Genomic DNA, 21,617 nt, shown 5'->3' on the forward strand with positions numbered 1-21,617 from the left:
CCACGCTTATGGGAAGTGGTTGTTGATAAAGTCTTTTTAAAACCTTTGGCAGTGTTGGTGACGCCTTAATATTTGTGTTGTTGGTGGACTTTATAGCTCTTCAAGGTTTACTTGTACAGCATGATTTTTTTGGTTTGCTTTATTTTATTGGTTCTTTAAAAACATGAATGCAATCAAAATTATCCAAAAGGTCATAATTGTAATAAATCCGTTCAAAGTGGCCTTTCACAAATATTAAACATTTGATTTTGGGCCATTTCACTCATTTTCCTTATTTATTCCGTAAGTTTTTCTGCAAGATCCGTACAGTCATAGAAATCTTTATACTTCATTTGTTTATGATATATTCCGCTTTTGACATATTTATGCCTTATTTAGTTTTGTGGGTTATTCTTGATCTAGCATGGCGGGAAATGTCCATCCATTCATGTAAGGACTCCACAAGAATATTTTTCTTTGCAAATTCTATTGCAGAATGCATCGAATCTACCTCCATGTGGATGAGTCGTTTTCAAGAACTTTTTCTATATACTTTCAATATTATCCAACACTTCCACTGCATACGTTAATAAAGCAGCCACATTTTGATTGAGGTTCTGCCCTCCGCAAGTATTTGAGAACAGTGTGATATGGGACACATTACTGTTAATGTTGTTTTTTAGATAGTCGAAGATGCAGCGTCCTACTTGCGAACTTCCTATATGTCCAGTCATCTCTGTCCAAACGGAACAGTACGGATTATTCGGTAATTTTGTTTTCTAAAAACATTAATTAAATACAGATATTTTAAGTGTAGTATAATTTGCTAACATCTCCACATGGGATTTGTAATACTGCTTGCAGGTTCAAAGTCGGTGAAAGAAAATTATTTTTAATGTTTGATTTTTCTTGATCCTTTGCTTTTGCATTTTGACATGCCTGCTCTCTGTCTTTGTGATCAATATGTTTTGGTTTATATTATTTTTTACCACCTTCTTTTATATTGTCATGTACAGAACAGATTAAACACTGGTCTTTTTTGGCTTAAAACCCGACAAGTTGTACTCTCTGCAAAATATCCTTCTGTACATTATTTCAGAAACCGGCATCCACGTTTTTCCTTGCATACGGCTAGATACAAGTTATATCTTTGTGTGATATTTAGATTTCTATCTAAATACTGACGTTTCGTTTTCTTTTTTTTTATAATGTGACTCCATTGATGGAAATAACCCGATATGGGATTTACCTTTGGGAATTGATTCCAGACTGATTTTATTAATAGGCGTATGTCTTCTGCATTTGTCATCACCTAAGAATGTTCCTATACAATTGCAACATGCGTAACTACATGCATTGATACACTTAATGTTTTGTAGGAAAAATTTCTGCATACTCGAATTTTATTGTCATTTCCATTTTCAAAGTAATAGTGTTTTACATTAGATCTTGCAATAGGTTGTGTTTTTTTGACTAATACGCATCTTTTTATAGTAAAAATCTGTAGGTTTAACAAAATCCAGTTTCCAATTTTAAAAGCAAAGTTTCATTTAAAAATGCTCAGCACATCTATAGATATATAGATACATTTGTCACTTATAGGGCAAACGCTCTAAATGACGTCTTTTAAATTTTTGGAGATGAAGAAGGAAACATTTGAATATCTGGTAACCTCTTAAGTTCTATCACACAATTGGAGTCCTTTACTGGCTGCAATTTTGCAAAACAGTATAACCACAAAAGATATCAACCGTTTCATCTTGAAAAACCACATCTTCTAGTACTTTTTGAGTAAATCAGATCCTAAAACTGCCTCAATCTCTTGTAACTGATTTTTTAATTCCTTTTAAAAGCTTTATTTTAAACAAAATAACAATTGAAATAAATATAATCTTAAAACAGTAACAACGTATTATTTTTATTGCAATATTTGCTAATCGACGTTCTCTAGATCTCCAAAGAATTTGCATAAACTGTAATTGTTGAAACATTAATTTTATCCTAACTTTCTGACACATTGCAAATCAGTTGTTGGGTTTTGCAGAAGAAAAAAGAGAACAAATTTGTTATGATTGTACAATTACTTCCATTTGGAATTTTTTGTCGGATGTTGGGTTTTGACAGTAAGTCGTCGATATTATATAGTTGGTATAAAAAGACAGATTTTATAAGACTAAGAACCAATGTTCGTAACAAATCAAATAACAATCTTGGTTTTAATGAACCAAAAAAAAATTAGGTACTAGAAATGAATTTAAAACATTTACGCACAATAGATTTTTCTCAACTGTTCTTTATTCCTAATAACCTTATAATTTTCGCGCTAATTCTCTGAATTAATAGTAGTAGTTACATTCCTGGCTTAAAAGATGCTGCTTTTGGTTTAAACCGTACAGGCGCTTGCCTTACAGTTTAGCAAATAAAAAATAAAATTATTCATCCATAGTCACGCGTCGTATTTGGTCAAAAGTCAAATCACGTATCAATTACGAATTTTCGGAAATTTTAAATTCAGTTCGCTGAACTATAGTAAAACTAGTTTCATTCCATAAACTTTCTGGTTTCAAAGTGAGAGTGAATGCACCTTTGACGTGAATTATTTGTATCTTATAATACGATACTAAATAGACAGTAAATAGTCAATGAAGCAAATAGAATTTCAAGGTATTGTCCGAAAAAGTATACAAAAACTTGGCCAATCCGTATTAAGGGCTGACTTCTTGTGACCCAAAAATATATATTGAATTATATAAACTGATTCTACTTCTTCTTCTTAAAGTTCCATCTCCTATCGGAGGTTGGATATCATAACGGCTATGGTCACTTTGTTGGCTGCTGCTCTGAAAAGTTGTAGTGAACTACAGTTAAACCATTCTCTAAGGTTCCTCAGCCAGAAGATGCGTCTTCTTTCTATGCTTCTTCTTCCTTGGATCCTTTCTTGCATAATAATTCTCAGCAGCTCATATTTTTCTCCTCTGGTTATGTGACCCAAATACTCTAGTTTTCTTCTTTTTATGCTGTTCATAATTTCTAACTCCTTATTTAGACGTCGTAGTACCTCAGCATTGGTAATCCTTTGAACCCACTGAATTTTAAATATCCTTCTGTAACACCACATATCGAACGCTTTTATTTTTCTTATGTGTTGTTTCTTCAATGGCCAAGCTTCCATTCCGTATAGTAAGAGAGAAAATATGTAACATCTTAGAGCCCTCAATCTGAGATGCAACTAAAGGTCTCTGTTGGTAAGCATTGTCTTCATTTTCACAAATGCTTGCCTTGCAGTTTCAATTCGGACTTTGATTTCTCTGCTTTGGTCATTTTTGTCATCAACCCAGGTTCCTAGATATTTGTATGTCTCTACTTTTTCTATTTGGGTTTGCTCTATCATTAATCTTTTATTTCCATGTTGCGTTTTTGAGACAATCATAAATTTAGTTTTTCTCTTATTTATTTTTAGTCCGTATTTAATGCAATAATCTTTAATTGTATTTACCAATTCTTGTAGCGATTCCAGGGTGTCTGCCATTATAACGGTGTCATCAGCGAATCTTACGTTATTTAATATTCTTCCGTTTACAGAGATTCCATCGCCCAGATCTGCTATCGCTTCCTGAAATATGGCTTCACTGTACACGTTAAACAATAATGGTGACAGAACACAGCCTTGTCTTACTCCTCTCTTTATATCCATATTTTCGGACTTTTGTTCTTCTATCTTTATATTGTCCTTTTGATTCCAATACAGATTGATAATGATTCGTAAGTCTCGTCTGTCTATATCTTTGTTTTTCAGTATTTCTATTAGTTTTTTATGTCGGACCCTGTCGAATGCCTTCTCGAAGTCGATGAAACAGGAATAAATATCTAGGTTCATATCTAAGCATCTTTGAGACAGGACATTAAAAAGCAAACAATGCTTCTCTCGCTCCCAGTCCCTTGCGGAACCCAAACTGAGTATCATCCATATCATCTTCTAGTTTTCTATATAATCTTCCATGAATCACCTTTAGAAATATTTTGAGGGTATGGCTTATTAGTGATATTTTCCTATAGTCTGAACAATATTTGGCATACACTGTTTTTGGTATTGCTACAAAGGTGGACACCAACTATTCCTGTGGGATTTTTCCAGTTTTATATACTTCATTAAATAGGTCCAGAAGTACAGGTAGAGTTTCATCCTCTAGACATTTCAGTAGTTCCGCAGGTATTTCGTCTGGACCTACAGTTTTTCCGTTTTTCGCGTTTCGTATTGCTTGTTCGATTTCCTCTTTTATGATCTCTGGCCCCGTTTCGCTGTCAATTTCTTCCGGTTCTTGTCGATTATCCTCAAACAGATCTGTTATGTATGTCTTCCATTTTTTTAATTTCTCTTTAATTTCTGTAACTATTTTTTCATTTGCGTCTTTCAGAAGGGCATCTTTCTTTTTTCTCAGTGTATTTGTTATTTCCTTTATTTTCTTATGCATGTTAAAGCTATCATACTGTTTAGCATATGCCTCTATTTCACTGCATTGATTAGCAAGCCAGGTGGATTTGGCCTCTTTTATTTTCTTTCCTATCAATCTCTGTAGTTCCTTGTATTTTGCCTTACTCCTGCCTTTATGTTTCCTTCTTTCCTCTATTGGATCTAAGATTTCTGAAGTCATCCATCTCTGTTTTTTTCTTATTTTTGTCTGCAGAAGCTTTTCTCCTGCCTTTATTAAAGTTTCCTGTACCATGTTCCATTTGTCATTAACATCTGTTGTTTTTATCGCGTCTTGTTTGATTTTCTTTAAGTTATCATTTATTTCTTGTTTTAAGCTCTGACGTATAGGTTCTTCTTTTATCTTTGAGACATCAAACCGTGGTAAATTTGTTTGTTTTTGGATCTTCTTCAATTTTATCTGCATTACGCCTACTAATGGATTATGGTCTAAATTTATGTCAGCTCCGGGATATGCTCTCAGAGACTTTATAGCGTTTTTATATCTAGATTTTATTAAAATGTAATCTATTTGGTTTCGAACAATGTTGTCTTCAGAATCCGCAGGTGATTTCCAAGTATAAAGTCTTCTTTTAGGTAATTTAAAATTTGTATTCATTATTACCATCTCCTCGCTTTGGCAGAATTCGACAAGTCTGTCCCCTCTTTCATTTCTTTCTCCGAAGCCAAATTCCCCCACACATCCGTCTACTTTTGATTTTCCAACCTTGGCGTTGAAATCTCCCATCACCAACAATATATTATCTTTTTTTGTGGATCTTATGATTTCGTTCAATTGCATGTAGAACCTCTCTATCTCGGTCTCATCTTTGTCGGCAGTTGGTGCATATATTTGTACAATATTTATCTTTTTAGAGAATGTCTGCAATTGAATCCATCATTCTCAATCATCATCATGATTCTACTGGAAACACGATATTTTGTTGTAATTTCTCTTATTAGTGCGGCAAACCGCACTGATTGAATAATGTTTAAAGAACTTTTTAGACCAGAACTTAAATATAATAATAATATAAAGAAAATATTAATTATTTTATAAAATATGAGAGTACGCCAGTGTATGCGTGGAATAATCTAGGTTGCATGATACGTCATGGAGGCGCCAAATTAAAATACACCGTTCAGTTTATCCGGCAAAATTTTACGTTATTTATAATAACATCCTGCTTATGAGTGTCACAAAATTAAAGCATGATGACATTCTTTCCATGCAATATGTATATTAGGCATAAATCAGCATTTTGTAATACCAGCGTGTGTGAAAATTGTGCTGGAAAATTAGTATTATCCATATGTGAAGTAGTCACGTTTGTGACGTTTTATAGACAGGATAACAAAATATGTAGTTTTTCTAATAAAGTGTATCACTGTTATAATGCATCTGGATATCTATATTTAACATTGAAACATGTTTATGAATATAACATGTTTGACAGAACCATTTTTAATACACAAATGTACATGTTATTGAGTTCTAAACTCTTTCGCATTCATATCGTGGCCTCAATACTACAACTAGGTAACTCAAATATAACACTTCTAAGAAAAACGCATTTAAAGATTTTTGCAAAGTGTGAATTCCTCTCTAGCCTACAATTGACAAAATATTAAAGCCATATTCCGTTTTTAACATTCTTACCTTCTTTACTGACCATCCATGAGGTTTAATAATGTATATATTTTCCAAGATTAGAAATATCAGGAGAAAAGTTGGAAAAGTCCCAGTTATCTAGTTGTTGCATATACCAAAAAACCCAGTTATGTACTTGTTGCAATATATATTTTCTTGTATTGGCCTTTGTTTTTGTTAAAAAAAGAACTACTAGAAGTTATTTTTTTATTCCTTAAGTTAAAATTATACACTGTTACACATAAAAAATAAAAATTAGGTAGGTACCTACTAACATTTAAAAAAATATTTACAAAAAACTACTTTATGAATATTGATATGAAACAATTTGTAATTTCTGAAGAGGCACAAATAGATCAGTTCTTTAAGAGTCACCTTCGTAGTCTTGACCGTCATCTATTTCACTTGAATCTTCTTTATTCTCATATGGCAGACTGGTGTAAAACGGCCTGTAGGAATCTCCCAAAGCAGGTGGTTTCACAGAAAATAGTGATATCAGATCTTTATATTTTTGTATAGATATTGGAATCAGTTGTTGGTACAAAGGTTGTAAGGGCGATTGAATTGAAGTGCGGGTCCGTTTGATTAAATTTAAGTGTCTAAAACCTTCATCAGAAAATGATTCTTTGAACTCCATAATAAACGGCTGTGACTTCCTAAATCTTAGCCAGCACATCTTTTGCCAAAGAACAGTGTTTCCATTTTCATCCTTTTTCCGAATAGTCAAGTTATCCCTGACAAATGTTTTGAAATCTTTTATGTCCGATTGATCCAAATCATGAACAAGATAAGGTTTGTCTCCCTTTCTTCTGGCTCCCCGAGCAATTTGCTTCCAATCTTCAGGCCACAAAGCTTTCCCCACACGTTTGAATTCTGTGTTAATTGCAGAGTGAATGGAATCACATTCCATCTCACTGTGTCCAGAAATCAAGAACTTCATATTAATGACTTCCAGGTTATTTAAATCATTTACTGCCTTCATTAACATTGCTGCAGTAAACTGATTCAAGTTTTGGCCTCCACATCTGTCACTAAAAAAGGTGACACAGCTTGTTGTTTCTGGAAGTGATCTAAGATAAAGATAAATTGCACTGGCTATTTCACAACTTCCTCGAGATCCTTGAGTCTCATTCCAAATGAAACAATCTCCTTGCTTACTGACAACATTTCCTACAACAGAGTTGTAGTTAGCAAGCCTACGTTTATAGAAGAGTGCATTATTTGTTGGATCAGAGGGTACTAATAAAACTTGCTGGAGATCAAAATTGGCACATATGTGTGATCCATTAGAAAATTCAGCATCAATTCGATCTTTAAGTTTTTCGGTTCTAGCTTGATCCTTAAGAAAGAGATGAGCTTCATAATCTATTTTGAGCAACGATTTCTCATCAGTGGTTGCACTAATATAATGAGAACAAACACGACACTGATCTTTTTTAGAATGATGGAAACTTAGATTGAAATTTTCATTAAAAATTTTTCTATACATGGCCAAACTAACTTTTTTTTCAGCTCTTGAATCACACAATTCACAATAAAGTCTATACATCAGAGTAATATTTAAGGATGAATCAAGATAATGTCGTTCAGTAGATGATCGACAATAATGGGAAGGCACAGTAGGAAAGCTTTGAATATGTGACTTAACATTTTCCAAAACTGTCGAATTAGTTACTTTTTTCACGTGTTTTCCCCTATTATCACCCTCTGTTGTATTTTCAGATGTTCGCTTTTTCATAGCAATATCAACTACTCCCTTCTTAATTCCTAGTGTATTGATAAACATCGTCTTACAAACTTTAATTCTTTCATTATTCTTCGGGAGAAAAAATGTTACTGAAATGTTTCGTTTAGATTGTAATGATGTAGTACATTTTTTAGGATTTTTATCCGTGTTGCTGTGAATAAAATCCCGTTGTCTATTATAATTTGCCAGTGCATAGTAACCTTGGAAAATTCTCGTTCTGTCCAATTCAGTTAGTTTACTAGAACACTGGTTTCGGCAGTTGGTGGGACAAGCGGGTTTCATTGTTACTTCAGGAATGCTTTTATTTCTTGAAGAAACATAAGCTTCCCCTTTGGCGCGTTTCTCTTTACGCAGATTTCTTGACCATTTATCGAGTACACGACGTCGCTTTCGTGGATGATCAGTTACTTCAGGAAATGTTTCCATGGCATCGAGAATGATGTTGCTTTTATTCCTACATTTTGTTGATAAAAGCATGTTGTCAACTTCATCATCAGATGAAGTTTCTTCGTCAGCAGGTAAATATTCTGAATCATTTTCTGAAGAAAAAGGTTCTGCCACAGCTTCAAAGAACGAACATCCAACATCATTTGCATCACAGTCCTCAGTTATAGCCACCTGACTTGATGTACTAATATCTTCACAAATGTTGCCTTCGTTATCTGTATCTGTAGTAGTTAAAACCACCTCTTCTACTGGTATATTGTAATCATCTGTAAATAAGATTAATGTTATCTTCCTAATACCACAAATTTGTTGTCAGTAAATAAAATAATGATGCCCACAATAACGTAACATATAAAAATGATTTTATTGTTAATATTGGTACAAAATCTGAGTTTTTATTTTTTTATTTGAATTATTTCCATTTTTAATGAACTATAAGCTTTAGTTTGTCAACAGAAGCAACAAAATAGTTCTAATATGTTATTCAATTGAACAAATACAATTACAAAAATGATCCTAAATCTTAAAATACAGGGATCACTGGAACTTTTATTTGTACTTTTTATTTTTACAACAAAACAGAAATTATTTGCTATAATTTTTAATATTGAAGAAACACTATAATTCCTAACCTAAAAAGTGGTAATACATGGTTTAAAAATATAGATTTGTACATACCATTCGTAAGTATTGTAGAACAGTTTGCACTACCACTGTGAATTAGAAAATCACTTCTACAATTGAACTTGGCATTACATATTTTACATAGCCACATTATTAATTATTTTGCACTCACGTTCTCAAAACAAATAAGTAATTAATCATCAAAATATCTAACGGACAAAATCTTCGTCAATGGTGACAACTCAGTGGTCGTATTTTTCAAGTGGCCTTACGTGCTACAACTAGGTAAGTGTAGTTGTATAGTTGTGTGACTAACAGCTTAGTCATTAAATGTGCAATAAGTAGATAACTTATGATATCGAGTTGTAGTATTAAACAAAGGATGATTTATAAAGTTATCTACTTTTGAAAGTTAGTTATACTGACTCATAGGGTTCGTTTTGAATTGTCTAGTTGTAGCATAATATGAAGATGATATATTTACATCTATTGGTAAACTTATCTCAAAAATGAAAATTTTCGAGTTATCTAGTTGTAGTATTGAGGTGACGATATGTTCTGACTATGTCGGGAATATCAAACAATAACTACGTTGGTCAAACTGTTTTTGTGTTAATACGATTGTTGCAAGGTCATAAAATAAAATATGATGCACTGCCACTAATATGAATATTACTAACATTTATTACTTAATAGGCAAAAAGGGAATAGGTAGAAAGAGGAAGTCATGGCTGCGAAATATTCTAGACTGGACAAATTTGACTGTAAACATGACTGTAGACAAATTATTTCACGTTGCAAAAGACAGAGAAGCTTTTAAAAATGTGGTCGCCAACCTCCGTTAATGGGGATGGCATAAGAAGAAGAAGAATTACTTAATAGATACGTCTTCTTATTAATTTTTTAGTCTTTGTTTTAAACGTTCGTGGTCTTTCGTGGCTTTAAGCTTCAGTCTTTATGATAGAATAATATTCATACTAATTAGTTGTATTATCTTTACTATGGTTTTTATGAAATCTTTTTGATCTTATTCTCAGTAGCATATATTTTTTATTTATTTCTTTCTTACTATTACTAAGGACCATCTTCTCTCTTTATTAATTTTAAAGTCTTGTTTATCTAGGGCCCTAATACGGCATCTTTTACTTGCCAATTCTAATTTTGATATATGCTAGTATATCAAGCATCCTGTACCGCTGCAGTTTTAAAGAATAAATTTTGTTTCCTTTACTGGATCCAAGCTACTGCTAGAGGTGTAAATATTATGGTGTGTAGCTTACTGATTATCCGGAGGGTCTGGTCACCAAGAATGTACCTAACGGTGTATGGCCCCAATGCATAGGAATCACAATTGATCCATCTCGAGTATCTTTGGAAAAAATTAATGGATAACCTAAAATCCAACCGAATTGGCAATGTGAACTCATTGAATCCCTGTTCATAATGTGTGACAACCTTTTCATGTTTCTTTACTCTTAGAGTTAAAATTCAACTAGTTAGTATCTGAGTCTTCTTTGCCTCGCCAGAATGGGACGAGACAGATATTTTTTGACCACCATTAAAAGACGAGAGACAGCATATTTGGGGCACATACTTAGAAATGATAAGTACGAGTTATTGCAGCTCATTATTAAGGGTAAAAGCGAAGGACAAAAGGGTCCTGATAGACGACAAACATCCTGGCTAAAAAACATTCGCGGCTGGACCGGGTTAAACACACAGACGCTCTTGACAAAAGCAGAAAATAGAGACGAATTTGCAAAGGTTATAGCCAACTTTCATTAGTTGCCGGTCTGTTTTCATCGTAGTTCCTAAAGTTTCTTAGTCTTTCATTTGGGTGATTTCTTATTTTGTTGAGGATGCTATACGCTTTTTCATTTATTTTGTCTAGGATTCTTATTTCTTTAGTTCCTCTGTATACAAACCTTTCGGATAATTATGTGAGAATATTCACAGCCTCCCTTAAAATGTAATTTTGAGCTATTTGGACCTTCTTACTGTTAAGTTGTCGCACAGAAGATAACAATACGATATCAATCAATAAAGACTTATTGTTTAATAGACAGTTTGGCTTTCGTAATGGCTTCGGAACAGTGGAAGCTCTGTATAGTTTCAGAACTCTTCCCCAAAAATGTCTAGACTAACAAAAAGATCTTTTCGTTGCGTTTATAGACCGTAAAAAAGCTTTCGACAAAGTTAAACATAACATTCTCATGGAATCTCTAAAGAGAAAAGGACTCGACAAAAATGGCATTACCATAGTGAGAAATCTCTACTGGAAGCAACAGACTGTGGTAACATTAGATGGAAATAGCACGAATGCGCAACAGATAAGTAGAGGAGTGAGACAGGGCTGTGTAGTGTACTTCCACCATTACTATTTAATATATATTCCGAAGAGTACGCAAGTACTTAAAAACAGAACAGAAGGGATCAAGATAAATGGTGAAAATATAAATAACATTCGTTATGCTGAAGATACAGTCATTATCGCTGAAAGTGAGACAAACCTGCGGAAGTTACTAAACACAATTTGTGATACTGGGGAACAGTTTGGTTTAACAATAAACATAAAGACAACAAATACTATGGTTATCAGTAAGAGGGGCAAAATCATTACAAGGATCCAGATAAAAAATGAAGATATTGAACAAGTGGACAAAATGAAATACTTAGGAGTCTGGATTAGGGAAAATCTGAATCCGAAATCAGAAATTCGCTTAAGAATAGAGCAATCATGAGCAGTCTTTTTGAAGATAAGGAAATTTCTGAGTAACCAAAGACTTAATCTGCAAATCCGATATCGGATGGTAAAATGTTATATCCACTATATTCTTCTTTATGGTGTGGAAGCCTGGACTGTTAAGATTGACTTGATGAAAACTGGAAGCTTTTGAGATGTGGCTTTTTAGGAGAATTTTGAAGATACCATGGACCGATCATATTACGAACGAAATGGTGTTGCACAGAATGGCAAGAGATAGAGAACTTTTGACCACCATTAAAACGCGAAAGACAGCATATTCGGGACACATACTTAGAAATGATAAGTACGAGTTATTGCAGCTCATTACGAAGGGTAAAAGCGAAGGAAAAAAAGGTCCTGATAGACGACAAACCTTCTTGGATATTTAATAAATAATGAATGTGGTACCTGTACATACAAATAAAATGAAACACTCTGTGCCCTTGAGCTAAACCAACGCCACATAAATATTTGTTTTATTTTAGGTATTTTTTTATTCCTTTTTTTAAGTGAGTGACGTTTTATTTTATTATTTCATCCAATTTAACGACCGCGGTTAGTTGATGTTGTATAATCACAGTTTGGTTTTAATCCGAATTACAAAAACATTCTTTGTGATATTTATTTATTAATTATAAGACAATACTACTGGGGAAATTCTAAACTTTGGGGATCCTTTGTAAAACTTGTAAATATTTACGTAGCTGCCATATATTGTGTCGTTGTTTTTATAATTTGTAAATGAACAAATAACGATAATAACTCAATATGAGTTTAATCAATGTAGAACAAAAAAAAATACTGGTTTATTTATAGTACTATACCTAAATAAATGTTAACTAATTTTACTTATACAGAATACAGGTTGCCAAATCCAAATTGGTGTTTGAGTTCTAGAAATAATTTATTTCTACATGTATAAAATTGTTTCGTGGACAAACAAGAAATATTTAGTAAGAAAAAAGTGTTTCTTGAAAGTTTTAGTTGCTTAAGTCTAATGCTTTTTAATATGTCAATTCTCATGGTCTCGAATAATTACAGTCGAAGGTTATTCCTTTTCTTTATTTTTGTGAAAAATTTCAAAAGTATGATCAAATAACATGTTTGCTTTTTACAATACAAAATATTAAAAATATGTTTTTTATTAAAGGTTGTATATCATAATGGATATTATAATACATTTGTTAGCTCTAGCTCTAAACAACTACTCTACAACTGCTCCAAATACGTACCATCTTAGAGCTCTTAATTTAAAATATATAAAAAGTAATAAATTTTTTGCTCATGTGAGTCCTACTATCCAGTATATAGTAAGGTTTTTGTTAGTAGCAGCAGCGAAGATGCTGCAGAGTAACAAGAATGGATAGGAGAAGTAATGACGAAATAAAGCAAAGAACATCAATAGAAACATACATACTAATATACATAGAACAAAAAAGACTAAAGTGGTATGGACATGTAAGAAGAACTAGCGACAGCAGATGGATAAAGAGAATAACCAAATGGAGCCCCATAGGAAGGAGGAAAAGAGGACGACCCCGAAAATCCTGGAGGAACGAAGTAGACGACGCCATGAGTAAGAGAGGACTAAACGATGGAGAATGGAACAACAGAGAGAGATGGAAACGATTGAGCGAGGGAAGGCAGTGAATACTGTAGAATCCCTATATATATATATATATATATATATATATATATATATATATATATATATATATATATATATATATATATATATAAACTAAGGTACACTCGAAGAGTGGTGGGTTTTTCGGTCAAAGTGGAGAAATAAAAGACAAAGAAGGTGGCTACTTCATCTATTTATTGAAGACGTTTCGCTTTCTGCTCAGAAAGCATCATCAGTTCATCTAAAAAGAACAATATGAAACCAAACATCCATAGAGAAGTTACAACAAAAATGTGTTACCTTACAAAGACATGTAGCAGTCAATGATGTTAAAAATATGAAAAAACTTACGAAACTGGACATTCAGAGTTAACGTTGTATAAAATAATTAATTGAAACTAGGTATAGTTTGCAATTTAACAAGATTAGCACAGCAAAAGAACATGTGATAAACATACATGTATAAAAAAGTTATTATAAAAACTTAAGTAAAAAACATTAAGGTTTACTTTAAAGTGTAAAGAACTAAAAAGATCATACGAATGCACTTCCAACAAATTTATTTAATAAATTGGATTTTAATTTTAACTTTAGGTAACATTATAAGTTATTTAAGATTAATAGTAATAAGATAAAATGAAGTTACCAGTCTTTAGCTTACTGAGTCTCGCCGATAAATGAATTTACAGGTATAACACCCACGCAAACAACGTGAGGAGAGGTGGCCTTGAGGTCAAAATGACATAAACAGCAAGGCAACCTACCAATCTCTATATAATAAGGCGGTATATTCAAAAAATGTGATAAATTTGGTTGACAGCTTGTCGTTAAAAAACCAAACAATGAAAGGAAAAGGTGGTTAAGATCACCATTTACCCAACAGTGATTGATCTGTCAACAAAGAACAAAGCATGCGAAGTCAATCCAAAATATTAAATATTATAATATTATGACGTCACTAGTTAGCCAGCTAACGTCAGCTAGCCAGCCGGTCAGTTCTAGCCAGGTAGAAGATTCACACTAAATTACTCGACTTCACAAGTATATAGAGAGTAACCTTGACTCGATTAACTTCACTTCGACACTTCGTCCGAAGAACTTCGATTAAGAGTGTAGGCGGCGTTTTAGGATAGAAAAGGACCATTAAGAAAATAACGATTTTGCCCTTGAATGATACGATACTAATGCACAGTGGCAGATGACTTCATTTTTAATTTGTGAGTAGAAAAACCTTGAAATAATTTATTAAGACAGCAATTAAAACGACTGCTTGCTGCCAAGCATATGTTATAAGGAGAAGATTAACGAGATAAGTTTTTATTTTGGTTCATACTTAAATATTTGAATTAGGGTTTATGGTTCTGAAAATAGTTTCAGAACCGTACTATCTTCTTTGGTGTTTCTTTCCTGTTCTTTTAAGGGACTTGGCATCTAGCTATGCTTCTCAAAATATTTAGTTATCCTCATTCTTTTATAAAAGTATTTTTTTATCAATATTATCAATTTTTGCAACTCAAAGGTAAAATAAATTCCTAGTTTCTTGTAAAAAATATGATCTCATGTAGGTAATTAAATATACACGGCCAATATCGGTATTATTTCTTCTTTTAATGTAAACCAGAAGATTATACTTTTGACAAAAGATCTGACTTTATGTTAAATTGTCTATTGGGCACCACGTTTTCTTCAGACTCCATAACTTTAGATGACCTAGCAATATTCTTAGAGGCACTTAAAAGTATCCTATAATCTACTACATTCCCCATAGGGGATAGTAACAAATTTTTAAGCACTCTGCGAGTTTTTTTATTAAACACTACAATTTAATTAGTTTTAAATTATGCAGTAAACTGCTTTGAATCCAACGAACTAAACTTTAAAATGCAGAGACCTTAAAAATGCGAATCCACCCTTTGACAGTTATTTGACATTAATTGTAACACAAGCTTCTGTTCTGAAATTATTAAAATGTTTTTACTTTATTTTTACTGTACACTTATTATTTTCGTATAGAGGTCTCATTAGCTGAATTAATTGGTGGAGTGTCCACATCTCCACTATTATAGACCATAGATTCTGCCATTTTATTTTACCGGAGGACATTGTGTAAACCACAAAGCATATAAGTATTATCATCATCACCATCATCATGATCATCATCAACCTGTATGCGTCCATTGCTCGACATAGGTCTCCCTCAGCTCTTTCCATCTATCTCCGTTTTGTGTGGCTTACATCCAGTTATTGTTAACACGCTTCAGGTCGTCACTCCACCTAATTGGTGGGCGTCCTCTGCTCCGTATTCTTATCTCCGAATCGTATCCACTACCTTTTTTGTGAGTGTTAATGTTTCCGTTCCATAAGTGAGTACAGGTAACACACATTGGTCAAAGATTTTCCTTTTGAGGCATATGAGTAGATCCGATTTAAATACATAGTTTAATTTACCAAACGCTGCCCAGGCTATTCCTACGCTACGTGGAAGCTCACATGTCTGGTTATCTCTGTCCAACCGAATTTCATGTCTTAAGTACTTATACGATGTAGTCTGCACAATATCCCTTCCATCAACAGCAATATTTCGATTTAGCACCAGATTAGTCATTATTTGCGTCTTGTTCATAACGAAGCGTGATATAATTTTTCAAACATTTTTACTGCATCATCCATACGGTCGGCTATAAGGACGATGCCACATGCAAATCTCAAATGACTGAGCTTCTCTCCATATATGTTGATACCATGCTCGTTCAGATGTGCCTTCTTACAAGTACGTTCTAAAAACGTTCTGAATGATTTATTCGGCATTCTGTCAATGCTTTTAACATTTTCTGATGGCTTATGGTATCGTATGATTTCTTGTAGTCGAGAATATATAAGTATAGGGGTATTAAATTCACGAGATTATTCAATTAGATTATTAACATTAAGGATAATTTCTCTTTGGTTCATTTCTGGAAGAAATTCCTCTTATTCTTCTGATATTTGGGGCAACAGAAAAGCTTTTAGTATTTCGTGCATTATATAAAGTAGAACCTTACTTGCGTGTAAAGGAAGAATTAAGGATACTTCTAAAGGAGTTACTTTTTGAATAAACGTTGACAGATAAACGAAATTTAATAAGATTAGAACAAAATAAGTATTTACAACGTTATATGGTTAACAAAACTAGCATAAATTAATATAGTTTTTCGGAGATTTCGGTTATTTCACTTTTCCATCTTATTTCAGTTACTCCCTCATACTATTTACTAGTACCACCTTTTCTCACGCTGTTGAGAATTGTTGATTTAATACAAGATAATACAATATTAAAAAATATATAAAATATATTCAAACCTTATTATCGTACACAGAATAATATCAGTAAAAGTGGAATTAATAGTAGGTAACTCATATTCTTTATAATCCAATATGTAATCTCTAAAAAGCATACGTTATTGCTTTCTCAGCGCTCGATAAATATATCTCCAAGCTCATCATCACACGAAATAGCACCCCTTCTTCATAACTCCTATAAATTCCTTCACGGATGTATGTATATACGTAATTAAGTTTCAAATTTTCCATGTATGTCCCAACAGATTTATAATCTCCGTCGTCTCATCACTTTCCCCAGAATATCAACACCGACCATTTAACGCCCAAAACTTATATCAAAATTCACGCTCGAACAGCTCAACAAATGAAAGTTTTGGCCATCCAGCCAGTGGAGTGCTAATATTAAGGGTGTTGATATACCTAAAATATTATTAAGTCTTATAAGATATTGATAGAGAGCTATTTTTTAATATATAATTTCATCAACTCTACCCATGGTTATTAGCGACATGTCAATGTTTAGATTAGAATTTTTGAAATAGAGCAGTTTTTCCTCAGAAAATTTTCTAGATTTTCTAGATTTCTAGAAAAAAAAGATTTTTTATTTTCTATTGAATAAGTATCGGCGTGTGATTTTGATATGACCTAAACTCAAGCGAATATTTCTAACCTTATTGGCATCATGTGTATTTTTCTTCTTCTAAAGTTTTATAAATACATAGTTTGATTTTGATTGCAAGTTACCCCATTCACATTGATACTTTAAATAAATTTTTGATTTGAACACTATCCTAACGGTACCAGCTGCCGCTTTAAAATCATTTGTGACTGTTAGTTGTAAGCTGCATTTCTGAAACAGGAATTTGATTTTTCTCGGATTTATTTCTAATATATATACCTACAAGCTATATGCTCCCAAAGCATCTGAAGCTGATTCACTTGAAGATCCTTTTTTTGTCGAAAATGATTCCATTCTGGTTTGGTTTTACAGTTTCTGGTGCGACTTCGCTGTTTCCACTACTTTTCTTCAGTCTTCTCCCTCTTTGATTGTCCTTTCTATATTTCTAAGTTCCTTCCTTAAGTCTTCTTTCACTTATTGTCACCATCTCAGTTTAGCTCTGTCTCTGGTTCTTTTACCTGCTGGTATCCATTCCGTTATAACTCTTAACGGCTTGCTCTTCTCTCTTCTCATTATGGGTCCATAGCATCTAATTCTTTGTGCTTTTTTGCTCTATGTTCTCTTGCCCATCCATTCTTGTGTTTTGTGATTTATCCATTGTCTTGCATCCTCTTCGTTTTTCCTCTTTGGTCCCAGTATTCTTTTGATAATCTTCCTCTCAAAAACTCTTCTTGTCTTGTTGTTAATGTAAATGTTTCTGCAGCATATACTACTATTGGTCTTATGGTCGTTTTGTAGATATTTATTTTTGTGTTTTGGCTTATTTTCTTATCTCTAAACATTTTTTATTTTTATAAAACGCTGTATTTCCCGCTTGAATTCTTCTTTTTTATATCTACACTTTCATTTCTTCTGTTGACTAGTACTCCCAAATATTTAAATGTTACAATTTTTTTCGAACTATGTGCATCTTTTGTCAGTTCTGTCATTTGTGTCTTTTTTCTTTCTTACGTTCATGTATTTTGTCTTATTTTCATTTATTTCCAGTCCTCTCAGTTTGGCTTCGTTTTTTTTCTGGAAGGCTTTCTTTAATGCATTTTTATCTGTTGCTACTATGGGTATATCGTCCGCATATCCTATTGTTTGTACTGAATTCTTGTTTGTAGTTCCTGCGTTTGACGGCTTTTTTATTATCTTGTCTAGTAATAGAATAAATAGTACCGTTGAGAGCGCATCTTTTTGTCTTACTCAATTTTTTTCCATTTCTGATATGAGGGTGTTAAAAAAGTTTCTTATGGCGAGTGTACGTGGTTTTAATGTGTTGTTTTTGTAATATAGTTATCGGCTCCAATTTAATTATAATTATTATAGTAGTTATAATATGTGGAAGTTTTTTATTAGTTCCTCTATCAGGCGCGGCTTCTACGAATGTGGGATACTCTTTCAATATTTTTAGCACTAATACTCAGAGTGTAAAAGGGATATTGCCGTGAAACACAAGCTGATACCTCGAAGTAGGTCTAAAATATACACTTATGAAAATGAAGATTAATTATTTATGTTTACTGTCGCTACCTGGGGATCGCCAGAGCACGTTTGAAGCAAGCGCTGGACGGACGTGACAGCATGCGGGACGTTTGTGGCAGGGTGTTTAATGGGGGACGCCTATCATATAATCAGCTATAGTCCATCAACAACATCAGCCAGCCTTTAGTCAAGTGGGACGACCGAGACAGCGCATGAAATGGACTATGTCCGAAACGAAAACATTTTACGCTTAAATTACAAGATGACGAACCTCGGTTCGTCTAGAGATTCGGGTAATTATAGGAAGTAAGAAATAAGTCTATCCTAGAGACTATACCATCAGAAGCAAGCCGAAAGGGAGAATAAGCAGATTCCTAAGCTTCTGATACCTGCAAATATGCAACAGGTAACAACGAGTTACACGATAGTCTGGTAACTGTCGTACAAGAGTTTAATGGAGCAAACCTACTTAGCAGACCATCGCTACCAAAAATAACCTCTTGTAAGAAAGTAGGTGACAGTTTGACAGAAACAAATATGGCTAATATGAGCATTAAGATCAAACAGGATGCTAATATCCGAAGGACTGAAAACAGAACTGCACCAATAAAAACAACTGCTGAGGAAAATTGAATTATTGCATATTTATATTGGACAAAAAAACACGATATATATGAGGAAATATGTATATATATTCAGGGATTCTACATCTTTCACTTCCTTCCCTCGCTCAACCGTTTCCATCTCTCTGTGTTGTTCCATTCTCCATCGTTTAGGTCTCTCTTACTTATGGCGTCGTCTACTTCGTTCCTCCAGGATTTTCGGGGTCGTCCTCTTTGCCTTCTTCCTATGGGGCTCCGTTCGGTTATTCTCTTTATCCATCTGCTGTCACTAGTTCTTCTTACATGTCCATACCACTTTAGTCTTTTAGTAAATATGTAAAAAATGTAAAAGTAATTAAAAGAGAAATAATTCTGAACACTCCAAAACAGCCACCACATGATCCAGAAAACAACAAAGCTCAAATCATCTTTTTAAAATTTTAACCCTCATCTTATTTTAAAATTAATTTCATGTACATAAATTTATAAAATAATTAAATTTACTATCAAATGATATTTATTTACATTTTATTACAATTTAATATTTTGTTTGAATTTGACACGTTTGTGAGAAGTGAACAATATATGCTTTGTTAATACGCCAACAGGTGGCGTTAGGAGCAAACATATTAATTCATTGAATTATCTGAATTACCTTATATATATATATATATATATATATATATATATATATATATATATATATATATATATATATATATATATATATAAAAATTACCTTATTCAATTTCAAAAATATTTAAATTTCAAAAATTTAGAAAACATGGTATACAACTTTGCGATAGTCTACTGTTCCGCCTAGGGTAACATTTTTTTTTTGTTTACTATGAGGCCTGAAAAGTGTGATTTCTGCTCTCGATAAATTTCTTATTAACTAATTTAATGTACTTTAGACTCTTAGTGGTTTTAATAATTTATACTTAATACTTTTTTATTCGTTGTGCCGACAGATCTTCAGATTTTTGCAATATCCAAATTTTAAAATCTTCCAGTTGTCTCACTAATACTGTTAATTCTTAGAGTGCATGTGTCAAATTAATACAATAATTCGAAATAAATCGAAAGTTTTTACAAACCAATATTTAATATCTAGTCATAGGGTAAAATTTAAAAAAAAAGTTTTTTTATTGGTTGAAAAACTTACACTTTGATTTCAAATTGACAACCAAATTCATTTGTTATCTAGTGCCCACTTAATTCAGACTTGAGTAGGTTTTCTATTTAATTAAAAGCACCAAACTAAAAATGTCTTTAACAATAATTGAAACTAAAGTAAAATAGTAGTTAAATATTATTATAAATTCTTATTGTTACACCAATGCATCCACCAACAATCCAATTTCTCATTTTGTAGGCCATTTTAGTAAGAGATTAAATTTGTTTCAGATATAACGACCACGTCGTCAGAAGGATCCCAGGAGAACAACTTTCACGCGTCATCGGCCCAACAATTTCATCTTGATAACGAGAGTGACACTGGCTACAAGATAGCCCTCAAAGTTTCCGATATTGCTGGGGATCTGTACGAGGAGGTCAAAAAGTTAAGGGAAATCAACAGTGTTCTAACACAACTGGTCAAAAAGGACGATGAGCTTTCAAGGACTTTAAAATTTGAGGGTGTGTTGCCGGAATTTGATGATGCCGAATATGTTGCGCAGATTTTAGTTAATGAGAAACTAAGACTGACTGTACCAGTAGTTAATGCTACGAGAAATCCCGATAGGAGTGTTAGTTTTCAAGTAGCTAGTCTGGACGACAAAGTATTTCTTATTAGATCAGCAAAAAAATCATTAGTAGATTCGAAAATTAAATTAGTGTATTAGGTTCTATAATATCTGTGATATTAGAAATAGTAAAATAAAATTTAAAAAACCTCTTTATTTTTATAAAATGATCCTATACTTTAAACCAATTTTTCCCTTACTTTAATTATTGCATAGTTATTCCGATTGTTTACTACAACTTTTATTATAGATAAGAATGAACATGAAAAGAGCTTACGAAATATGTTGAAAAATTTAAAATAGGATTTATAGGTTTATTTAAAGAGTAGTGGCAACAGCTAAATTGATATAAATATAAAAAGACCGAACAATACAAGGAATACTAAGATCAGGTTAGTCAGTGCTCTTATTTCTCCCATTGCTATGTAGCATTGCTATGACAGAAAACAGATCATTTTGTCACCACTACAAAAGTACCTACCAGAAAAAAAATCAGCTAAAAAGTTATTGCAAA

General features: G+C 32.8%; 2 protein-coding genes across 2 annotated transcripts in view; one reads left to right on the forward strand and one right to left on the reverse strand.

Moving 5' to 3' along the window:
- The window catches only part of LOC140439451 (uncharacterized), a 68,850-nt gene extending 47,580 nt beyond the window's left edge, over window positions 1–21,270 (forward strand). Inside the window, exon 3 of the mRNA XM_072529364.1 lies at window positions 20,766–21,270. Coding sequence (XP_072385465.1) covers window positions 20,766–21,202 — 437 coding nt within the window. The 3' untranslated portion in view covers window positions 21,203–21,270. The remainder of the gene's footprint in view (window positions 1–20,765) is intronic.
- LOC140438003 (uncharacterized) lies at window positions 6,463–9,156 on the reverse strand. The gene is made up of 2 exons (XM_072527724.1): window positions 8,971–9,156; window positions 6,463–8,558 (listed from the first exon to the last, which is right to left on the reverse strand). Exons 1-2 carry the CDS (start codon window positions 9,065–9,067, stop codon window positions 6,463–6,465), a joined length of 2,193 nt encoding a protein of 730 aa, XP_072383825.1. The 5' UTR covers window positions 9,068–9,156.
- Window positions 21,271–21,617: the final 347 nt, after the last annotated feature.

The sequence above is a fragment of the Diabrotica undecimpunctata genome, chromosome 4 (assembly GCF_040954645.1).
Source record: "Diabrotica undecimpunctata isolate CICGRU chromosome 4, icDiaUnde3, whole genome shotgun sequence".
Taxonomy (NCBI): domain Eukaryota; kingdom Metazoa; phylum Arthropoda; class Insecta; order Coleoptera; family Chrysomelidae; genus Diabrotica; species Diabrotica undecimpunctata.

Coding starts and splice junctions, on each gene's coding strand:
- LOC140438003 (XM_072527724.1), bottom strand. CDS start 9,067: ATGTGGCTATGTAAAATATGTAATGCCAAGTTCAATTGTAGAAGTGAT. Junction 8,559..8,970: donor TTCTACAATACTTACGAATG/GTATGTACAAAT, acceptor TCTTATTTACAG/ATGATTACAATATACCAGTA.